This window comes from Carya illinoinensis, chromosome 1 (assembly GCF_018687715.1).
Source record: "Carya illinoinensis cultivar Pawnee chromosome 1, C.illinoinensisPawnee_v1, whole genome shotgun sequence".
Classification (NCBI taxonomy): Eukaryota; Viridiplantae; Streptophyta; class Magnoliopsida; order Fagales; family Juglandaceae; genus Carya; species Carya illinoinensis.
In genome coordinates this window covers 44,324,109-44,347,500 of record NC_056752.1, presented here as the reverse complement: position 1 = coordinate 44,347,500, position 23,392 = coordinate 44,324,109, and the positions used below count along the sequence as shown (strand labels likewise).

The 23,392-nt window shown below is 35.9% G+C and overlaps 3 protein-coding genes across 3 annotated transcripts in view; all 3 read left to right on the top strand.

Annotated features, from left to right (window-relative positions):
- LOC122276613 (cyclopropane mycolic acid synthase 1-like) overlaps window positions 1-21,528 on the top strand; it is a 21,598-nt gene extending 70 nt beyond the window's left edge. The window contains exons 1-14 of the mRNA XM_043086470.1: window positions 1-127; window positions 17,576-17,678; window positions 17,813-17,908; window positions 17,999-18,054; window positions 18,175-18,298; window positions 18,439-18,501; window positions 18,607-18,666; window positions 18,763-18,924; window positions 19,596-19,672; window positions 19,765-19,858; window positions 20,175-20,311; window positions 20,389-20,469; window positions 20,644-20,749; window positions 21,158-21,528. The exon at window positions 1-127 is cut by the window's left edge and continues 70 nt beyond it. Of these exons, the coding sequence (XP_042942404.1) occupies window positions 1-127; window positions 17,576-17,678; window positions 17,813-17,908; window positions 17,999-18,054; window positions 18,175-18,298; window positions 18,439-18,501; window positions 18,607-18,666; window positions 18,763-18,924; window positions 19,596-19,672; window positions 19,765-19,858; window positions 20,175-20,311; window positions 20,389-20,469; window positions 20,644-20,749; window positions 21,158-21,280 (1,409 nt within the window). The 3' untranslated portion in view covers window positions 21,281-21,528. The remainder of the gene's footprint in view (window positions 128-17,575; window positions 17,679-17,812; window positions 17,909-17,998; window positions 18,055-18,174; window positions 18,299-18,438; window positions 18,502-18,606; window positions 18,667-18,762; window positions 18,925-19,595; window positions 19,673-19,764; window positions 19,859-20,174; window positions 20,312-20,388; window positions 20,470-20,643; window positions 20,750-21,157) is intronic.
- Window positions 8,103-8,968, top strand: LOC122276622. The gene is made up of 2 exons (XM_043086495.1): window positions 8,103-8,688; window positions 8,907-8,968. The coding sequence occupies exons 1-2, from the start codon at window positions 8,112-8,114 to the stop codon at window positions 8,942-8,944; spliced, it is 615 nt and encodes a 204-aa protein (XP_042942429.1). The 5' UTR covers window positions 8,103-8,111; the 3' UTR covers window positions 8,945-8,968.
- LOC122276638 lies at window positions 13,181-15,805 on the top strand. The gene is made up of 5 exons (XM_043086513.1): window positions 13,181-13,673; window positions 14,364-14,456; window positions 14,549-14,644; window positions 14,726-15,264; window positions 15,622-15,805. The coding sequence occupies exons 2-4, from the start codon at window positions 14,367-14,369 to the stop codon at window positions 15,083-15,085; spliced, it is 546 nt and encodes a 181-aa protein (XP_042942447.1). The 5' UTR covers window positions 13,181-13,673; window positions 14,364-14,366; the 3' UTR covers window positions 15,086-15,264; window positions 15,622-15,805.
- Window positions 21,529-23,392: the final 1,864 nt, after the last annotated feature.

The window sequence follows — 23,392 nt, the reverse complement described above, 5'->3', positions numbered from 1 at the left end:
GTTTGGCCGGTGAAAGTGGTGCTCTGCTAAGCAACCCAAAACGCATGGTGCCTTCTATGATAGAAGCTGTGGCGCGCCTCTTCGTTACGAGGTTCCTTCAAACATACATCTCCTGCGGATGTTTACTGTGAGTCTACTGATCTTAATTTCCTCCCTCCTACAAAGACATCCACCTTTTTCCTATGATTCCGCGCGCAGATTGTTGCTTCCCTCTTTATTAGTTAATGCAGCGCGACATATATCCTCTTCTCTAACGTACGTCTGAAACTCAGACAAGATCGGGACCATCTCACCTCCATGCTGTATATGGGTGAACGTACGCCATGTGTCAAAAAGTTATATACACACGCTCGATCGATATCTTCGTCGGAGGAAGTCGAGATCAAGTTCTGAGGTCAAACGTCATTTACATTTGACAGAACAAAGTCTCTCTTCTCCTCTGTCCCTCTTCTCTCTCCTTCTGACGTGAAGATTTTTGTTAATATTTTCATATTTGCGTCTACGTAATTCTGTCAACAACGATCTCGATAATTCCCTTGGCAGGGAATAAGCCAAGAATCCGCTGAATCATGCGGAGCAATTTACACGAACAAGCTTGTTCAGAAAAGACAAATAAAAAAAGCGTTTCTCCGAATTCTCTTGCTGGCTCTTACCTTTTTCTTAAAGATTGTTTAGATATTGAGATAACAAGATATGATATAATTTTAGATAAAAATTAAAAATTAAATAAAATATTATTATTATTTTGAAATTGAGAAAAATTGAATTAAAAATTTAAAAAGTTGAATTGTTTATTATATTTTGTGTAAAAATTTAAAAAAATTATAATGATAAGATGAAATAATTTCTCAATTCAAACGGCCCTTAATTGTTTGCCTTAAAGGCATGAATTCTGGGTTTTGGTTAATTTGTGCAGAAAATAAAAGACACTACAACATATTCGGCCTTTTGCTATGACTATTTTTTCAGCAATTTATAACTTGCCGTAAATACTTACATTTACCAACAAGATTAATCTTTCAAAAAAAAAAAAGATGCAATCGTGACTAAAATCCATTTTTTTCAACAAAAGCATATTGACACAAATATTTTCAGACCAAAAAAAGTCAATTTCGGCACTTTCTTAATATTTTACAACGACATTCAGTTGTCACTAATTTTAATAGAGTTAAGTTTAATTATTTGCTGCAATTTACTCCACCACACAGAACTTCAAAATATAAAACTTTAGTGACATCTCCCCTTTATTTTTTTCCCTTTCCCCGAATAACCTTCTCCCTGTTTTAATTTTTTTTTCCCTTTTCCTGCGTCTTTCCCCTCCTCGTAACCTATTTCCCCTTCCTGCGCAGACACCCCCAAGCCCCCTGCCCGTGACCCTGCCTTGTCTTCCCCCCTCCCCGTCTCTCGCACCAACCACCGCCAGCGACCATAGAGCCAGCGTGAGCTGTAGCCACCTCGAGCAGACGCACGTGGGTGTCACCGTTGAACGCTGCCCAGAACCTCTCTCTCTCTCTGTCTCTCTCTCTCTCTCTCTCTCTTCCCCATTCTGAAGCAGTCGAGCCGCCGCACCAGTTGCCCGATTCGGTCTACCCCATCGCCGCACCAGTTGCCCGATTCGGTCTACCCCGTCGTAAGTAGCCCCTTAATTTCACTATTGATTTCACTGTATTCACTACAACGAAATTTGACCGTGTAAGAAAGTCCATTAACCAGTTTCGTATTTATACTGTTGTTTTTGTGACTTGTACATTAGTACCATTTAGAAAGCTGCTTTGGTTCTGGTTGTGTAAGAAACATTAATGTTTTGACTTCTTGGTTACGTTGATGTGTAATAGCCTCTGATTTGGAGTGGTGCGGGCGGAGAAAACTTGGTAGTGTGGCTGTTTGGGTTGCTATATGGATTGTGTGAGACGTGGGGTGTTGCTGGTTATGGTATTGTGGGTGGAGAAGACTTGACTGCAGGGCCTAATTTCTCATATTACTAACATTTTATGTCTTTTGCAACTCATTTGGTAAATTAAAGAGACTTATTAACCTAACCTGACTCTTAATATCTGATAAGTGTAATAAGCTGCTCTGGTATTGGTACTACCAAACTTTTTTTTCCCATCCTGGCCCCAAAACTCGACATGCGTATTTAGACAAGCTGAGTATTCCCCTGCTGGTTTTTTTGCTAGTTTCAGACTTTAGTAATGAGATGGAAAAGCTGTGATCTAGTTACCCCACTAGTTTTCAATTGTAGTTATGGGAGTGATTCATTTGGGTACAAAAGGCTGTGAATTATGTATATGGTCACTATGATTAGTTGATTTGAAAAACCACAAAGGATGCCTGTGGAAATAATTATATTATATAATTGCTTAAACTCTTGTACAATTTTTTTTCTTTGTTTTTAGAAAGTGGAAAATAGGTTATAATATAATATAACCTATTGGTTTAGTAGGCTGTAAGAAGATATAATATTTTGATTATCTAAGACTAATCCAGTGGGTGTTTTGGTGCCATGGAGAATAGTAAAGGGAACTGAAAGTCAAGTTGAAAGTTTGGAATGTTTATCAGTTTCACAACATGGACAGCCAAATAAACCTGCACTTTTACACAAACATGATTACTTAAGTAGGGATATTTCTGTTTGGTATTTACATATGAGCTACTGAAGCACACAGGTAGTAGATGCTGAATACCTATGGATGCCGAATCTTCATCATATGATTCGGAATACTTGCTTTTATAGATAGCATGTTTTTGGAAACTGAATTGCTAGAGGGTGACAGGAATACCTTTTTTCTTGGATCAAAAATGCTATATAAAGCTTATTGTAATACAATTTCAGAAATACACTTAGGGACATTTTCTTTATCCATTAATGGATTTTTAAGTGACATTGCATCTTTGGCAATGCCTTCTGCAGCTTTATTTCCTGCTATCCTTCTGTAGTTGCCAAGACCACACTATGCAACCCATATCTGAAAATTAATCGCCCCTCTATTATTCTTGCTTCCCTTTTTTTCCTTTTTCACCCATCGGCAAGCTTTGGGAGTTTGATAATTATTTAAGTTTTGGAGTCTTTTTTCTGCTATCCACGGTTTTCTGATTTATACATTTTTATTTGTGAGTTAAGCAACCCTGCTTAACAATTGAAGCTTGTCATTGCTAACTAGCCCTTTGCTCTTTTTATCTGAGTCTGTTTTTGTAATATTTACCTTCCTATGAACTCATTTGAGGCTGTTAGTGTTAGTGGCTTCTTTGTATATATTATATAATATATCTTCCTTCCATAGAAATGCTTATTCTCATAATAATGTCCTTTTTTCCTGTACCACTACCAAAAAGGGTAATAATCCCTGACCCTTTTTGGTTATGGCACTTTCTGCCAACTGAAATAAAACCAGTTGTGGGTTAAAACACCTTTCTAGCTTGATCAAGCATTCAGTTCTCACTTCCAGGCATACTTTTTTCTCTTCCTTTTTATTTATGTATTATATATTATTTAAATTTTGCTTTTATTCCATTGTTTTCTTACCTGGTGTCGCTTTGTTAGTTGAAGCACATTCCAAGAGCTCTTCTATTTCAAATGCACTTGAGATCAAGCATGTATGAAACGGTTGAACTAGTACAGTTTCCAGTAGCTTAGGTTTTTTTATCTTTGAAGCTTGTAACCATAAAAATGGAATGATGAATCCATAATTGAATGTGTGACATTGAACAGGGTGGAAATGTAATGCAGTAGGCCCTCTGTTATGAAATTGTTGTTGGTATGATTTTCAGCAGGAAATTTGTTGTTGAAACTTTATATATTGTTTAATGGACTGGTATAATAAGTCTTTGGCATGTGAGTGTCTTTATAGATGCCTATGGTTTTAATCTAACTCATGAACATAGTCTTAACCAATTCAATGGCTTTACACCTACTTCTATTGAAACTGTTTGGATTCAATTTGTGTTTCCAAAACATGATAAACTTCTTTTTTTGCTTCAGCAATACTGTATTTAAGCGGGTGGTTGTATGGAGATTTGCCATCTCTTACTAGTCTACATGTAGGGGAATTATTATGGCTGTATAACAAAGTGGTTGACCGTATTGCTGTGAATTTGTTCTTTCTGATGCTTTATTTGTTTAAATATACTGTTTTTCCCATCTCAATTTAGTGATTAGGTTTTTTCCCCTGGGTGCCATTGGATTTGTTTTATCCTATTTGGTCTCCAGTTTGTTTTTTGTTAAAAGATCTGTTTTGAATTTTTCATAAAGCATTTCCTTTTTCAGCTTTTGTTTTAATATTTTCTGTGGTTCAATATTTTCCGTTTGCCATTCTATTTTTCCTTGCTAGCATGCATAATCCACACAAGTTAGTAGGGTATGAAAATGTACTGCCATTGAGGATATGATTCAAGCATCTAGGTGACAAACTTGTTATTTGGGAATTATAGGGCCATGCATATACTACACAATTGGACTGCCTTTCTTAATGTCGTTGCGTGCCTCTAATTTATTGGGAGCAGATTTTGAACACTCACAGTAGACAATACTCATTTATAGAATCGATGCGTATAAAGTGTTGACACTAGATGAGATGCTTGTGCAAGAAATCTGCTTGCTTCTTAGTTATAAGTCATATGCTTTCTATAAGTAATGTACTGAACCAATAGATATAATCATGCCTGCAAGCATGATTATATATCTCCCCATTCTTACTCATTCCAGTATGTTTTTAGTATGTACTGCAGTGCTGGACAAGCTGCATTTTTCCTATCTTCATCACCCATTCAACTTCTCATACAATTCTTTGCTAACAAACTATATTGCTAAAAGTTGTTCTATCTATTTAACTCTGTCAGGGTCTTAATAGAGTCCACTTCATACTAGCTTGATCAAGAGCAAAGTTACTGTGGCCTACTTTTGAGCTACCAAGATTTAAATGGATAAATCTTGGATGCATATTGAAGATAGATTGCGGTCCCATGAATATGCCGAAGGCATTAATCAATTCTTATTAATGGCTCAATCCAATGCTCCTTCCAGTGACTCAATTAGGTGTCCTTGTCGGGACTGTCGTAATAACTTCTTCCAGCCATTTACTATTGTGAGGGATCATCTATTTTTGAGAGGGATTGATAGAAGTTATACTCAATGGATATTTCATGGAGAAGATGATCCTTTTCATGCGAACCGGTCAGACGATGAGGATGATGGAGATGATACTAGAGAGTACATTGATGACGTCGATGAGATGTTAGATGACATTCGGGTGGGATCCTTTGTGGATGATATTACCGGTTTAAATGCTAGTGGCAGTGATGATGATAATGCACAGCCCAACGTTGGGACTTCTAGACACCATACGTTTGAACAGTACGTCGAGGATGCACGACGTCCACTATATCCATCGTGTACAACCTACTCAAAGCTATCATTTATGGTGAAGTTGCTTCACATCAAGACAATCGGGGGTTGGAACGTGAAGTCATTTAACATGTTGCTAAAGCTATTGAAGTCTGCATTCCCGAGTGCTCTCTTGCCTGAAGACTATAATGATGCACGTCAGCTAGAGCGTGGGTTGGGATTTAGTTACAACAAAATCCATGTATGCCCAAATGACTGTATGTTGTTTTGGAAAGATGATGAAGACAAAGATGAATGCCCTAAATGCAACGCATCTAGGTGGATCTCAATGACGAGTAAACACCGGGTACCTCAGAAAGTGATGCGTTATTTTCCATTGAAATCTAGGTTGCAACGCCTTTATCTATCAAAGAAGACAGCAGAAGCCATGCGATGGCATAAAGAGGGCCGTATTGATGATTTGAACTGTATGCGGCATCCAGCTGATTCCAAGGTTTGGAAAGATTTTGACAGGAAACATGATTGGTTTGCCAAAGATTCTCGTAATGTCCGTCTTGGACTAGCGAGTGACGGGTTCAACCCGTTCAATAACATGAGAAAGCCCTATAGTATATGGCCAGTAATACTTCTACCTTACAACTTGCCACCTTGGTCTTGCATGAAAGACCCATACTTTATGTTGACCTGTTTGATACCTGGTCCTAAATCACCAGGAAATGATATCGATGTCTTCCTGCGTCCTTTAGTTGATGAGTTGAAAGAATTATGGGAGGTTGGTATTGAGACATATGATGCATTCAGTTCTGATGTTTTCCGATTACATGCATCTTTACTTTGGACTATAAATGACTTCCCTGCATATGCCAATCTTTCTGGATGGAGCACGAAGGGGAAGTTGGCATGTCCTGTATGTAATGTTGATACCGATTCTATGTGGTTGGCGTATGGGCGTAAACATTGTTATATGGGCCACCGTCGATGGTTGGCTCTGGACCACCCGTGGAGAAGGAAAAAACGTGCTTTCAATGGTGCCAATGAGGTTCGGATTCAGCCAGAAAAGCTTTCAGCCCAAGCTATATTTGAATCATTATCCGTGGTCCCGAATGTGCAATTCGGGAAAAGTTCACGGAAGAGGAAACGGGCACCACAAGAATTAAACTGGACAAAGAAAAGCATCTTCTTCGATCTCCCATACTGGCAAGACTTAGAGTTGAGACATAACCTAGATGTAATGCATATTGAGAAAAACATCTGTGATAGTGTGTTGGGCACCTTGCTGAGTATTGATGGAAAGAGTAAGGACACTGCAAATGCGCGCAGGGATTTGGAACATCTAGGACTGAGGAAGGAATTACACTTACGTCCGGATGGCGATCGTTGCCGAATGAGTCTTGCATGTTACACCCTAAACCAAAATGAAAGAATATCCTTCTGCGAGTGGGTGTCACAAGTTAAATTCCCAGATGGCTTCGCCTCTAACATTGCTCGGTGTGTGAATATTCGTGAGGGAAAAATTTCAGGAATGAAAAGTCATGACTGCCACATTTTCCTCCAACGGTTGCTTCCGGTCGTGATTGGTGGTTATCTGCGGCCTGACATTCGGCTAGCTTTGATCGAGCTAAGTACATTTTTCAAAGAATTGTGTGCTCGAACATTGACTTATGAATCATTGCATCGGCTTCAGGCAGAAATTTCTATCATCCTATGTAAACTTGAGATGATCTTCCCACCTGCATTTTTTGATATAATGGTGCACCTCGCAATTCATTTACCGGACGAGGCATTGCTTGCTGGACCAGTGCAATATAGGTGGATGTATCCTTTTGAGAGGTACTTAGGGAAGTTCAAACGTTACGTCCGGAACAAAGCCCGCCCGGAGGGCTCAATTGCCGAAGCATATGTTCATGTTGAGTGTTTGACGTTTTGCTCAATGTATCTCAATGACATTGAGACCAGATATGAACGGGTTGAAAGAAACGTAGACCTTCCAGAACAGAGTAATGAAGAATTTTTCTCTGTATTCTCACAAAAGGTACGTCCGCTCGGGGCAGCCAACATTCACATGCTAGCCGAGAAATTATTTGCAAGAGCCCACTGGTATGTGCTAAATAATTGTGGCGAGATCGAGCATTATCTCGAGTAAGTGGTGAATTCTTTGCAGTTACCGAAGTGTTCATCTCATCATCAAAACACCGTGTAACTATAAGACATTGTTTTGCAGTGAGCATTATAACATGATTACAAGGGAAGTCACAACCAACACTGCGAGCAGGCACGAGGCTCAATTTCCCGGGTGGTTCAAGAAACATGTATGTATTTCTCTTGCATAATGAACAAACAACCTTTTCATGAGAGGCACCCCGGTTGGTGTGCATTACATTTAAATCCAACATAAAAGTTTGTAAACTTTAATTGACTGTAATCACGTTGTCTAAAATAAAAATTCTTTTAAGATATTATTAAAAACAGATAGTTGTATCTCCTATTTTGCAAGCATGATTCGAATTGTTGTTTGCTTGGTCACTAGATTCGAGAGAAGCGTGCAATGGATCCAACCAGTGTACGAGATGAAATATATGCACTTGCATGTGGTCCGGACAAGTGGGTTGCGTCATATGCTGGTTGCATAATGAATGGAATTAGGTTTCAAACAAAGGATCGAGAGAGGCACCGACGAACGCAAAATAGCGGTTTGGTTGTCCGAGGGGAACATCAATCAAATCCCATAGACTTCTATGGGGTGTTGAATGATATCATAGAATTACGATATATGGGTTGGCGTAAGGTGTATTTGTTTCAATGTGAGTGGTGGGATGTTGGTGATAAGCGAAGAGGGATTCGCGTTGGGGACCATCTAACCAGCCTGAACACGTCTAGAACATGGTATAAAGATGAGCCTTTTGCTCTTGCTTGCCAAGCTCAACAAGTGTTTTATGTAAAAGACGTGAGTGTGGCGGGTAGTTGGTATGTGGTTCATAAGATAACGAATAGAAATGTATACAACATCCCTTTAGTTTCAACAGCTGAGGAGGCGGATGATAGTGCCGATTCTGGTGAGGATGACGCTTTACAGGAGGATGAAAACATTGCCACAAACGTGCCGTATGCCCAATGCAGTGACCCAGACTTGATGACTCCGTTGAACAGGGTAGATGAAGAACCATTGCTGCTTGACCCTTCGATCATGCTAGAACAGCAACCATCTGAACTACCTGACCACGAGGAATACGTCGAGGATGCTGTCGTTGATGATGAGCTGGGAGTTGACGATGCCTCCACTAATAGCGAGGACAGCGAAGAAGACAGTATTGCAGTTGCCGATGATAGTACATCAGATTCAGATGATGGTATGTTTTTCATAATCATTTATATATTTGGAATTTCGGAAATGAGGACTTCTTGTCATTATTTATTATTAAAAGTCAGCGTTCTCACATTGTGTATGTTGACTACTTTATTAAGCTATATACATTAATAACACTATAATATAATGTACTGAACCAAGGATAAGAAAATGCAAAGTTAATGATTATCAGACTGATACCACTTTCTGAGCATTATGCAGGTTCCACATGTGGAGGTAAAGGACCAGAGTTGGGGTAATGGGGTGATGATGACAAACTTGGTGTAAGTTCTCATCTATGCTCATGATAGTGCTATTTTGAGTATTGTTTCAATGCACTACAGAATGTTCATACTATTATATATATGTTTAGGGCAGTGTTTGGAACATGGCTGGTAATTGCAGTGTGGTCATATTTTGAATAACCATGTACTGCTATCCTAGGTTTGGGATAGCTCAAAACGTTATGATTGCATTAGATGGGATTTGAGTATGAGTTTAGTCTCACATATAACTCATGAACATAGAACAGTATAAATGCCATCAATAACAACTGCTATCGAATGTACAATGGATGGAAACAGATTGAGAAGTTTATCAAATGGTGATAAACTTCTTATAGTTGCAGCAAATTAGGCTTACAGGGTAGGTGTATGCAGCTTAAGAAATTGGAGACTGAAATCTTTTTTTTTTTTTTTTAAATTATTTATATGATAAAACTTAGTACAAACTCGATCTCACATGCTGTGTAGTTGCATGTGAGTGGTTTATATTTCAGCTGGCTATAAATTTTGTGTGATATACTTTGGTGTCATGGTAGGTCCCTCAGCAAATAAGTAAGGATCAAGCATGACATAAACCACATAGATGAAGCTTCATTGAGGATACAAAAAGACAATTCACCATCTAGTATAGGAATGTATAACAAGATCTGGGCATACTTTTTTACTGCATCCAGTGTTCATCTTTACCAGCAAAGTTAATGGTGTATTGTAAAATGGTCCCTATAATATGTGGTTTATGGACAAGTTTAAAATATGAACTTTTGAATAATATTATAATATATTACGAGCGTATATCCATAGCAAAATAAGCCAAGAGATACATGAATTAAGAAATGACTGAACAATATTTCCTTTTATATGCAGATGAAGCTACTTGGTGGCAGCCACATGCCTCAACGAAGGTGGTTTCCAGTTGGGTATTTACTATGAAATACCCAGGGTGTGATTGTTTCCTAATTTATTAAGGGCAAACTTATGAGCATGTCTTATTATGACCATGTTGTATTGAAGGGGTACTGCTGCTTATATATGCAACTAGCAAGACTTTGACTTCGCTTTGACTATTATAAGTTAAACTTCTATACAGTATAAGTCTGTTTCTTATATAATTAAGATGGTTTGACAGGTCAAAGGGAGTACAAGAACACATAAACTCGTTAGCCCCAGGTGACTACCTTATCCTTCTACATGCATGCCTCCTATAAATGCCACAAATTAAAAACCAAGTGATCAGTAAATCTGAAAAACATTTAAAAGATCTATTTAGGGTATAATGTTGATTAACAATACAGGGGTGATAAAATCAAATAAATGAAAACTGAAAAGGTGGGCTAATCAACATTGGCTATAAATCCATGATTACATGTTATTTATTATACTTCTATGCTCAATTAGCTTCATTACCCACACAGTCTGATTTATAACATATTATGATATAAGGAGAGCTGATAGTGTTTTCTACATTGCTAATATTAATGATGGATATGGTGATATTGGAGTTGAGCAATGTAGTTGCAAAACTAAGCTATGGGTCATTTCCAACAATTGTATGTGAACGTAAGTTTTATGCTAGCATTCAAACATTGTGACTATAAGACATTCTTTCAATCAAGTGTGATAAGAAAAATTATAAGCATAGCATGCTGAAAACTGAATGATGTATTTCAACTTCTGATAACAGTAAGAGCACCAGCTACCCATTCCCTAATGACAAAACCCTAAGATGTATTTTAGGGTTCAATATATACATAATTAAGTTAGGCATATGGGAGCTGAATGGAATTGACTCAATTACAGTTACACTTCCCAAATTTGGAGAGCAATTTTAAGGCAATCCAAAATCATTCTTGATATTGTATTGAAATAACTTAAATTCTAATAGTATATAAAGACAGAATTTAAAGTGAAGTGAGAGAAACAAATAATAATAAAGATGGTTTCAAATATTGGTGATTCATAGAAACCATAAAGGGTAATAAGGGAATAGATACAGTCTAATCTTGAACAAGTGAATAAAGAGTAACAAAAAAGGTCTTCATAATATTGGTGATAGCAAATGCAATGGGAGCTGCATGAAATTCCCAACAATGCGAGGCCCATTCATCCATAATTTGGGGAGCAATATGGGTATCAGTTTCACAATAAATGATGATATTTGTATTGAGAATATCATCATTTTTTAATAGTATATAAAGAAAGAATATAAAGTGAAGTAAGAGAAACAAATAATAATGAAAGAGGATAAAAAATATTATGATTAGTAGAATACATAGAGAATAAAGAGTGGAATACATCTTGAAAGGTGAATAAACAATATAGTTGCATATACTCAAAATTTGAAGAGATGCAACATGGGAGATGCATGGCATTCCCTAAAATACAGTGCCAAGAAAGAATTTGGAGAGCACTTGTGGTAATAAATGAAATTGTCGAATTAGTTCTTTGAAATAATCCATATGTTAATAGTGAATAAAGAAAGAATATAACGTGACATTGAGAGGACCAATTCAGAACTAAAGAGGAACGTATTGATGAATTTAGAATGGATCATAAAGAAATCAGACCAGGATATATATTGCATAAAGAAAGGTTAATAAATTGCTGTAAAAAAAAAAAAAAAAAAAAAAAAAGTCAATGAAATGATAAAATTTAGTTAAATGTTAGCTACCATTAAAATATTGTAAACTGTGAGCGGGAAGTAGTACATCTTTCACGCGGGCAAAGTAAGCCCAAAAATTAACACGGGTTAAGCAAGAGAGAGAATGACCATGTTTTCAAATCTGAAAGCTGAATAAAGAAATTGAGTAACTATACCACAGATTCTTAACGTTGGTTAGGTTAAGGAGAACGTAAATATCATCCCACAGATACACAATCAGAGTGAAAGGTCCAAGTGAGCAGTAGTGGAGGGAAAGTGGGACAGAAGGGAGGTGATCTGGAAGGTTCCCTTAGAGGAAGACAAGCTATTCAAGCACTCCAACGTGGGCTGTAACAAAGATCCAGGAATACACACCAGGTTAGTAATCCAACTTTCTAGCTTTGCAAATTCCCTCTCCTACTCTGACTCTCTAGCAGAAAACTGGATTTCTTGAGGCAAGTTACTGAAATATGGTTGCAATTTTTTAAGAAGGCAGGTTCTTCATATAGTAATCAGAACACCAAATTTTTCATTATAGTTTGTGTGCCATTGTGGCTGGGAAAAAATAGCCTTTGCTTGTAACAATGGAGTAGAAATTTGGTGTACAGCATGAATCAAGCATGACCACACATCGATGCTCTAACATGCTGGACCAGTTTGATTTTTTTTTGGTTAAAAAAAAAATGTTTCTTAGCTCATGGGAGGTAAAAAGGTTGAAGCTTTTTATTACCTACTCACCCATGCAAATCAGGAAGAAGGTATCAGCTGGAAATTTAAGTGCTTAGCAGCTTAGTGAAAGACTTGGAAGTAGAAAGTCTGTCACTACCATTAGGTGGTTTAAAGGCCAATTTTTCAGTTTTTTTTTTTTTGGCAGTCTAAAGGGTAAAAGGTTGGAATATTTTGACATTTGGTTAAAAACTGGGCATGAATAAAACCATGCTGGAAGTGATTCTACCAATAAGAATAAATGTTGCAATGATTGAGTATTTTCACGTTTCACAATCAGAAATTTAGCAATGATCTTGTAGAGTTTATGGTAAGGGATTTGACAATAACCCAAATTGCAGAAACTGCTTTGTTAATTCAGTTGTAACATAGTCTCAATTACTGTGTTTGAATACAGAATATACACAGTTTGATGCATTTTTCACTCATTGTCATAAGGTTCAGCACATATATTGCACACATATATCGACAATGGTGAGATGGGTAAGAGGACGATGGCGTGGACCAGGTGGAATACATAGAGCAGGAGGCATACGTGTCCAACAACGTCCACTTTTGAGTGATATACAAGATAGGGAACACGAAGTACATTCGGACGATTCAACTCAACCACCAAATGTTGGTGGTGATGAGACAGTGGAAGCTATAGGGAATGAGGCTGAAAGGGTTGTGAGCACTGAACGTAAGTTGACATATTCGAGCTAAGTAATTTCATAATAGTAGATTTTAAATTCCGCTTATTATATTTTGTCATGAGAGACCTAATAGTGGCAATGTTTTGCAATTTCAGAAAATGGAGATTTGCCAACTCGAAAACGTGGTCGGGGACCAGCAAAAGACACGCTTTTTGAACGTGTTCGGAAATTTGGGAAAATACCTCTGAATATTAAGGATGGACAAAGAGGTCCATCTTGTGAGAATTACAACATATTTTCTGGACGAGTGACAACGATTGTTAGACTTCATGCAAACATGCGCTATGCAAGCTGGAAACAAGTATCTAAAGAGGAGAAAGAGGAGCTAATTGACCGTGTTCGAGTATACAAGTTTTATTTTTCTGTTTTGTCAGATTTTTTTTTTTAGTAAAACTCTTATTGCTGCATGATATTTCCCTAATGCATTGTTTCATAGGCTGACTTTATATTAGATTGGACACAAAGTTCCCATCGTGAGTGTGTGGTAAATGCTCTCCATCGAAAATACAATGCATTCCACTACCTACTACGCAAGCAATACTTGGCCTATTCCTCACATGAAGCCGCACTTTCTGGCGGGACAACCTGGGTGGAGAAGCCCGTTTGGGAATACTTATGTGGATTGTGGTCGGGTGAACCATTCAAGGTACAAAGTTAATTAGTAGTACGTTATTTCTTTGTTAGTTGGAATAATGGTTTATTCCAGATTTTTTAAAGCTAATGCAGTAGGCAGAATTGTATAGATAAGATGAAGTAATGACTCAATCTTCAAAACTGCTCTATTTGCTAGTAATGTATCTAAAGTTGTTTCTCTGTTAAAAGCTCAATTCATAGAGGAATGTTGTATTACTAGAACAGCAGTAGGGCTTATTAGCAAATAGAGGCATGAAGTAATGTTATGATATTTAATTGTTAATGGTAAATATTAATGTATATAAATATCTTTCTTTGTAATTCAACAAAGTGTACGGTTGGTCTGTTTTTATTACTAGAACAGCAGTAGGGATCAGGTGATAGAATGCTGAACTGATAACCATGGGCTTACATTTATTTGTTATGTGCTAAATAATAATGTATAACAAGTTCAGGCTTTGTTACAACATAAGCAGGTTATCAGTTTGATTTTATAGAACAGCAATGGATCTTGATTTTAACGACTACATAGAGCAATGTATGAAAATTACTTTGTTTACTATACAACAGTTCATCAGTCCTGTTAAGTACCACTTCTAGTTAAACCACAATGGTTATCATTTTTTATTGCTATGACAGCAGTAGGGATACATTTATAGCATGATGATTTAAACATAACAGTGAAAATTCCTTGAAATTGCAGAAAATGTCACAGAGAAATAGCACAAATAGGAAAAAACAGCGAATCAACCATACAAGTGGCCGAAAGCCTTTTGTTAGGGTTATGGAGGAAACTGTAAGTTGTAGCTAGTATCTTGCTTCAATTTCAAAGAGTTCTTTCTTGCCTATCATTTGCAGTACCTAACAAAGTCACCTTTGATGATAAAGAATGAACAAGCCCCGAACTTGGTAGCTTTTTACAAAGAAGTGCATTGGTCAAAAAAGAAAGGTGGATTTATCACCAACACTGCAGAACAAAATTATGTTAGTTTCCAAATCTGAAGCAGTATTTAATTTAAAACTTCTTAAATATTATATAATGGTGTGCACTGTATATGGATGTAGAATCTGATGCTTGAGCGGTTGAATGAGACTGAGTTGGATGGGAACATGGATGAAACAGCTAATGCAGTGTTTAAGGAGGTTTTAGGATATCGACCAGGTTATGCAACGGGTCTAGGCCACTCTGTTATACCTGAACCATCTCCTTCATTGCTCAACAATAGGGATTATCAACGCGTTGTTGAGGAGAACGAAAAGAACAAGAATGAAGCAAATTTGTACAAGAACCAGTTAGAAGCACTGAGGTCTGATTTACTGGAATTCAAGAACCAATTTAAAGACTATGAGAAAGTGATGAACACTCGGATGTCTCGTTATGAGTCTCGGAGGGAGTCTCAGCACGAGACTCCCATTGATGCCTAGCCATCGCTAGTTTTCCAAAATCATCCCTGCTTTTGAAATGTTTTTTGAACTGCTGTTGAGGGTTGATCAGACAGTAGATGGGGATGATTGTGGTGAGTTCCAACTTTTGTTGAGCAACTTAGGATGTGGCTTGGTTGGAAGTGAATGGAAGCTGCCATACCAGACATGCATATTGACAGGTGCATAATACATCCCTTTAATAACTTGGTCCCTTTTTATTTCTTACATAGCTTATTGGTAGCAGCTTTATGTCCTTAGTGTGCAAGTGGTAGAGCCAGAGCAGTTATTTATTAGCTAGCTTAAAAGGTGGGTTTTGTTTTTGGGACTTTAAGATAGCATATTTTGTTGGAAATATTTTTTGGCATTGGATACCTAACTAGGAATCATTAAATGAGTTGCAGAAAATGGTAATATAGGTGGATAGTTACTGAGTGATTAAAGCTACTTCCTGCTGTAATTGCAATGTAGGAATTTCTGTAGAAACGTTATTAATACCATGATAGCAATACTTTAGATAACATGATATTTTTATGCAGCATTGTTTGACTCAATTAGCAAAGGGACTGAAAGGGACTACTGCTAGAGACAAAGGACTGCTGCATGCCTGAGACACTTCCAGAAATGTTCAAATACTTGCTTTTTGAGCCAAGACCACACCTGCTTTTGTCTAGTAACTTATCAAAGTATAAGTCAGTCTCTCTTGAATCTAGATGTATGAACTGCTTGTGAAAGTTGCCTAACTGTTGGAAATTTCAGTTTTAGGATGATATTTTATATGGCTGATAGATCAGCTCTATATGGTTTATGTGGATAATGTTTGGTGATAGCAGACGTAATATATAAAATGTGTGTATATGGAAGTACTTTGCCCAGAAATTTGGAGTTGATTTTCATTTATATTACTGATCAGATTTTATCATGATGATGGCATTTATGCAGCAGTATTTATACACAGATTTGTCATTACATTATGTGAATTGATAACAGATCTTGGGTCTTTAATGGCCATCTATGCACATGCATACTGATCATTATGTGTCAGGAATTTAGCTAATATGTAAAGAGAAATAATAATGTTGACTACAAGCAACCAAAATATAAATATCTACATAAATAGGATCCAAAAGGAGCGATGTATACACGTCCAATGTTATAAGCCGCCCCACTGCAAGATGGAATTTACAACAAATATTTTATGTACGTACTGGGCTAATGCTTGAATGTTACTTCGTTCACTATAGTCGCAAATCTCAAATTCTTACGCCATCTAATTGTGGACATTATTATACATTTTGGTCAATTTCCAGATTTATTGTGATGCTGATTTGTGGAAATAGACTTTTAGCAGCAATATCGCATACTCAATAATAGGCTTATGGTTAATAAGCCTATCGTTCAATTAATTTTGTGTTGAAGATGTATGTTTGCAGAAATACATTGTTATTAGCATAAAATAAACATGACAATAGCTTATTTTCAAAACAAGTTTTTGTTGGAAATACACATTAATCATTATGCTCCTTTGCAAACATTCTTGTTTAGTGACATGATTGGATGGTCAATAAAATTATTTCCCACAATAACTCAGTTCCAATAAATTTTTTTTTTAATGTTATCCATTGCGGTAATTGTATTTTAGTACCGGTACCAAAATGTTAATAGAACCAATTTACAACAACCACTTCTCATTGCTAGCTGCTTCTTTTGATGATGATCCTTTGCGGGAATATAACTATATTGGCACAATGTACTGCCAATATATTCTATACATGGTGCTAACTAATTGTCATATTCCACAATTAGTGACAGACTTTCTTAACGAAAAAAATATTTTTTTACAATGTATCATCTTAGCAAGTAAGTATCTCATGCGACAAAAAACTGCCAATATTTTCTATACATGGCACTAACTATTTGTAGTATTCTATATCTACTGACAGAATTTCTTAACGAAAAAAGCCTTTTTGTACAATGTATCATCTTAGCAAGTAAGTATCTCATGCGATGGTGAATGATCTAATAGGCTTAATCCTGGCAATTTTTTTTCTTATATGCAATAATTGGAGTTGCTGTAATAAGTCTACATTTGTGACAAATTACACTTTTGCCAAATTTGATAGTAAAATTGGAAGTTTATTATCTGCAAACGTTCGGCCATCAATTTTTGTCAGTATTGGAGATTTACGGCAATTTTCCTTGCTATTTGCGGCAAAATTCGTTGCGGGAAAATGCTGAATTTCTTGTAGTGAGATAAGAGAATATTGTAAGTTGATTGATAGTTAGAAAAATATTTGAAATTAATAAAATATAAAAAAATAAATGAGATGAATATAAAAATAAATAGATAAGCTGATACATGTTGTAAAAGTTATTAGTTAAAATAGAAAAAAGTGAATTTCGATGATATATCATAATAAAATATAATCAATAGTAGATACTTCGATCCCCGTTGTAACGATTAATATATTGTTACTTGTGGTAATATTGCAGATTATTAGAGGAAGGGGGTATGAAATTCACCTTCGAAGGAAACATGAGAATATGTCCTCTGAAAGTTATTCTTAGAGTTCATAGTCCCCAGTTTTACTGGAAGGTATGTACTCGTAATAGGATGGGCCACGCGGGTTATTGGCATTCAAAAGTTCATATCATTTTTTAATCTTAATGCAATTTTTCTCACCAGCAATACTGGTGTAGTGATGAGCAGCAGTTGATTGTTATGAGCAGGTCATGACAAGAGCTGATTTAGGCTTAGCAGATGCATATATTGCTGGTGATTTTTCTTTCACAGATAAGAAAGATGGCCTTCTAAATCTTTTTATGGTAAGATCATTGATCTGAGTCTTGAGTCCAAGTTATATTTTCTAGTATTTTTACATCCTCAGCATCTGCCTTGCTGATTTTGTTTTGTAGATTCTTATTGCCAGCAACAATGTAAATTCTCACACAACAAAAATGAAGAAGACAAGGTGTGTGTATATATATATAGCAACCGGCAGAACTTTGTTGGTGATATTGCGATTAGTCATGCATAATCTCCTCAATTGCAGTACTAGTTAATTTGAGTGTTCATCTTTTGTTGACTTTAGGGGATGGTGGGCGCCAGTGCTATTCACAGCCGGGATATCATCTGCAATAAATTTTTTCAAGCATTATTCAAGGAAAAACACTTTAACAAACGCTCGCAGGAACATCTCTCGTCATTACGACTTGGTATAAGATTATTAACTCTAAAACATTCCACCATTTTTATTTGATGTATGTTAAGAGTGATAGTACTGAAATTACGCCCAATTACTGGTTTTGTATATAACAAACAGAAGCTTATAATTCATATTTTTGTACGTTTATAGAGTAATGAACTATTTGCTATGTTCATGGATGAAACAATGCAATACTCGTCTGCTGTATTTAAGGTCAGGTTTTGAACCTTCTGATGATTTATTGCGCAAACTCCATCAACTTCTCGTCATGTCATCTTTCATCTAACTTAAATTTATTCATGTTACAAAATTGCTTAGAACGAAGATGAAGACTTGAAAGTTGCACAGCTGAGAAAAATCTCTATTTTGATTGAAAAGGTGAGTCTTTTGATCTATTGGATCATCTTTATTTTAATTAAAAAGGTTTTTCTTGCTCTCAACAATTCTAATTTGTGTCTAATTTCAAATACCAAGGCAAGAATTGATAGGAAGCATGAAATTCTTGAAATTGGATGTGGTTGGGGAAGCTTTGCTATTGAAGTTGTCAAAAGAACGGGATGTAAATACACTGGCATCACTCTCTCTAAAGCGCAGCTGGAATTTGCAGAAAAGAAAGTGAAAGATGCTGGCCTTCAAGTAATTTATATGAACTTTGCTATGAAAGCATGTAGAATGTAGATCATCAATATTGAATACAGTAGTCATAGACCCATGCTACCTGTGCGTGATGTAGTTTAAGCTTTTTAATTAAATACAAGTATTTTCTTTTTTAATGGAATGATGTTTCTCTAGATGAGTACATCTGATGAATCTGTTGGACTTTTCTATGTGAGGAGTTTGGTTGTGTTTGTGACGGTCCGATTTGATGATCCAACTCGATAAGAATTCATTGCAATTTTTTTATAATCTTTCAATGAGACTGGGGGCATAAAGCGGAGGCGTGGGCCTATCAGCCCAAGCCAGAGAAATCAGGACAATACTCGAGGGGATGCAAATTTTTTATCTGTTTTGGCACTTATTCCCACCTACTTGTTAATTAGGGTTTTGTTACGTGTATATATATATATATATATATATATTGTATTAAACTTTTGTACAACTGTCTAATTGTATCTTTAATTATTATCTGAATAAAATCTTTTACAGCTTTATAGAAATAAGTAAGTTGTGAATTGAACCACGTAAATCTTATATTGTGTGTGTGATTAATTTCTTTTTCTGCTTTATTTTTTTCTCTCCTAATAGAATCTGACATTATCTCATGAAATGATTGTTTTCCTAAAAGTTTTAAGTTATTTTTCTCTCAGGATCACATTAGACTTCTTCTTTGTGACTACCGCCAAGTGCCTGATACCGGCCACAAATATGACAGGATCATATCATGGTCAGTTCTTTTTTCCAAATTAAAACCGATCTCCAATTTGACTGATAATTCCAATAAAACCATGATATATATTTGATCCATTTAATTGTCAGCGAGATAATAGAACATGTTGGCCATGAATTTATGGAAGAGTTCTTTGGTTGCTGCGAATCATTACTGGCCGAAGACGGTATTCATGTTCTGCAGGTAATGACTGGGTAAAAAGCCCAAGGCCGTGGTGCAGTACTGGTAGTGTCTATTACTTTCGGTTTGATATTAGTGTCATGGTTGCAAAATGCTTTGTTATTTATAACTCTTTTAAATAAGTTAAGTTCTTCAAGTAAATTATATATATATATATATATATTATATATATATATTTATAAAAATAATTTTATAATCTAACTTAACTTATCTCAAATCATGTTAGTTTTTAATTTTACTTTTGTGAAATCTGACTTAAAAACATTTCTTTAGTTTTTAACACAATGCTAACCATTAAACCCTGTTTATCTGTTCTTAGTTCTCAGCCTATCCAGATCAACTTTATGACGAGAACAGGCTATATTCAGGTTTTCTGAAGGAATATATCTTTCCCGGTGGATGCCTACCCTCATTAAATAGGGTAACATCAGCCATGACTTCTGCATCTGAACTTTGGTATATAATTTTATTGCCTCTTATTTTAATATCTCTCTCTCTCTAAAAACCAATAGGAATTAATTCTGAAATTGCAGTGTGGAGCACCTGGAGAACATAGGGAATCATTACTACAAAACACTAGGATGTTGGAGAAAAAACTTTATGGAGAACCAAAGGTACGTACGTTAGAAAATAATCATGTAATATTGTTATTGTGACTGAAAATATTATGGGGAAAATAATATTTATTTTACGTTGGTTGTAAAACTGAACGTAATAAGAATTAAGGTAATTAACAAGTAGTTGTATTTTGATGCATGCTGAGGAGCTAATATTGTTTCCTTTTGCAGCAAAATCGTAGCTCTTGGCTTTGATGAAAAATTTATAAGGACATGGGAATATTACTTTGAATATTGTGCAGCAGGTTTTAAGTCGCGTACACTGGGAAACTATCAGGTAATAATTCGTCATTTTAAATTTTGCGCGCAATTTCTAATCATATTTGTTCATATATAAATGTATATGACTTAAATTTAAGATGAGAAATATTCTTTATCTAAAATATACTCTTCATTTTTTGTGTTTTGATAATGTGCTCAATAAAATATATAAGAAGTAGATAAAAATGAGGAAATGAAACACAAACAGGAAAAGGATGCATTACCAAAAACTGTCCAGGTAGTGAAACAGACTATCTACTATTAGCCTATTAGGGAAATTCTTTATTAGACATATGCAGGCTAGGTACGTCTGTCCAGAAACGTTAATAATTGGTAGGAATATTCAATGCGATCATATATTAATTTACACTCAATGCTAATTTCTATTATTAATTTGGCTTATATTTACAATTAATTAATGTAGATTGTATTCACACGTCCTGGCAATGTTGCTGCATTCGGCAACCCATATCAAAGGGTGCCTTCGGAAGTTGATCATGATGATATTCCCGTTTCAGATGGAGAAACCACCGACCCTTCGTATTAATGCCAGGAGTTGATGATGCTATCCACTGTTATATATATATATATATATATATTATGCTACTTTATTTTATTTTACTTTGAAGAAAATATATAATGAATAAAGGTCACGTGGTCTTTGCGTTTTTCGGAGTTTGGAGCCTGGATCAGGCGGTGCTTGGCATTTGTAATACAATTATTATTAATAATGGTGCATGGTCATGAACAATCCATCTTTTCTTCTACTGAATAAATATTTGATCGAAACGCGTACGTCTCTTCTTCTTCTTCTTCTTCTTCTTCTTCTTCTACTTTGTTTTTTCACTTCTCATGTCTAGTAGTGTAAAATTATTAGCGTCTATCTTCCTCTTTCTTCTACTTTTACCCAATCGGATAAAGGTATGATCAATTCAATAGCAAGTGTCATGACTCTGTTATGGTTTGTAATGAAGGCTCCACTAATGCAGCTATTAGTACATCATTTATAAAAGGGTGGTACTACTGTGCCCAAGAGGATCATGAACCGATAGTGTATTTGTGTTTTTTTTTTTAATTATTTTTTTTAATATTCGAAAAAAAACATGCAAATGCTCTATAGGTCACTCCTCTCGGACATATTAGAATTTTTCTTTATAAGAAATATTAAAAAAAAAGAAACAATTAATCTACACATATAAAAAAAGTTAACCAAACAAGAAATATGGTGTTTCGGAGTATTTTAGGCCTTATATATCAAGAAGACAAGGTATATATATCGCAACTGGTAGAACTTTAGGGGATGGTGGACGCCATTGCTATTCACAGCCGGTATAGCATCTGCAATAAACTTTTTCAAGCATTTTTCAAGGCAAAACACTCTTACAAACATTCGCAGGAACATCTCTCGTCATTACGACTTGGTATAAGATTATGACCTCCAAAACATTCCATCTTTTTTATTTGATGTATTTGGGTAAATCTAAAATGACCATTAGTGGCAAGCTAATTACACTCATGGTCAGTAAAAATATGGTTTCAAGACGTACGTATTTTTGTGAACATGTTTGTCATCATGTGCACATAGATTGAATCGTGAGAACTTTGAAATTAATCTGTCATGTGCGTGTTTACTATATTATATCATGCCCGCACGCGTAGCGCAGAACTTAATTTTAGATCTAGGTTCGATCGGTATTAGTGTTAGTCAGAAATTATTTGACAAGGTTCATAACGAATGAATCGATGCAGAAACTTCCATTCAAGTTCATCGAATGATTCTAGCATGGAGTTCAAAATTTACCAATCAGGACACCTTATTGGATCAATTGCGAAATATGCCTTAAATTGTAACCCTGATACCTTACCATAAACGTCTTAAATTTTTTGAGACTTTGTTTAGAGTGATATTAGTACTAAAATTACACCTGATTACTGGTTTTGTATATAACAAACAGAAGCTTATAATTTGTATTTTGGTATGTTTCTAGAGTAACGAACTGTTTGCTCTGCTCTTGGATGAAACAATGACGTACTTGTCTGCTGTATTCAAGGTCAGGTTGTAAACCTTCTGATGATTTACTACTAAAAAATGCATCAACTTCTTGTCATCTTTCATCTAAGCTGTTTAACTTATTCATACGTATTACAATATTGCTTAGAATGAAGATGAAGACTTGAAATTTGCACCGCTGAGAAAAATCTCTATTTTGATTGAAAATGTGAGTCTTTTGATCTGTTGGATCATCTCAAATTCTTATGGGCATTTTCTTGCTTTGATAAGCAATTCTAATTTACTTTCAAATAACAAGGCAAAAATTGATAGGAAGTATGAAATTCTTGAAACTGGGTGTGGTTGGGGAAGCTTTGCCATTGAAGTTGTCAAACGAACATGATGCAAATACATTGGCATCACATGAGAGAGATAAATTAAAGAAGGAAACTTGCCCTGCTAGGGTTTTTGCCGATACGTTGCTAGGGCCTCTCCACGCCTTGCATGGCAGTCGTTGATGACTTGCCTCAATCGGCAGGCCATCAACGGTCGTTCTTTGTGACAGTTTCAGCAGTACCGCAACCTCTCCCTGAAATGGATATTGTAGTGCGTCCTCCAAAACTAATTGATGGCGAACTCTGTTTCATTTTCTTAGCTGAAGAAATAGAC

Coding starts and splice junctions, on each gene's coding strand:
- LOC122276622 (XM_043086495.1), top strand. CDS start 8,112: ATGGGTTGGCGTAAGGTGTATTTGTTTCAATGTGAGTGGTGGGATGTT. Junction 8,689..8,906: donor TACATCAGATTCAGATGATG/GTATGTTTTTCA, acceptor AGCATTATGCAG/GTTCCACATGTGGAGGTAAA.
- LOC122276638 (XM_043086513.1), top strand. CDS start 14,367: ATGTCACAGAGAAATAGCACAAATAGGAAAAAACAGCGAATCAACCAT. Junction 14,457..14,548: donor TTAGGGTTATGGAGGAAACT/GTAAGTTGTAGC, acceptor TTGATGATAAAG/AATGAACAAGCCCCGAACTT. Junction 14,645..14,725: donor ACACTGCAGAACAAAATTAT/GTTAGTTTCCAA, acceptor ATATGGATGTAG/AATCTGATGCTTGAGCGGTT.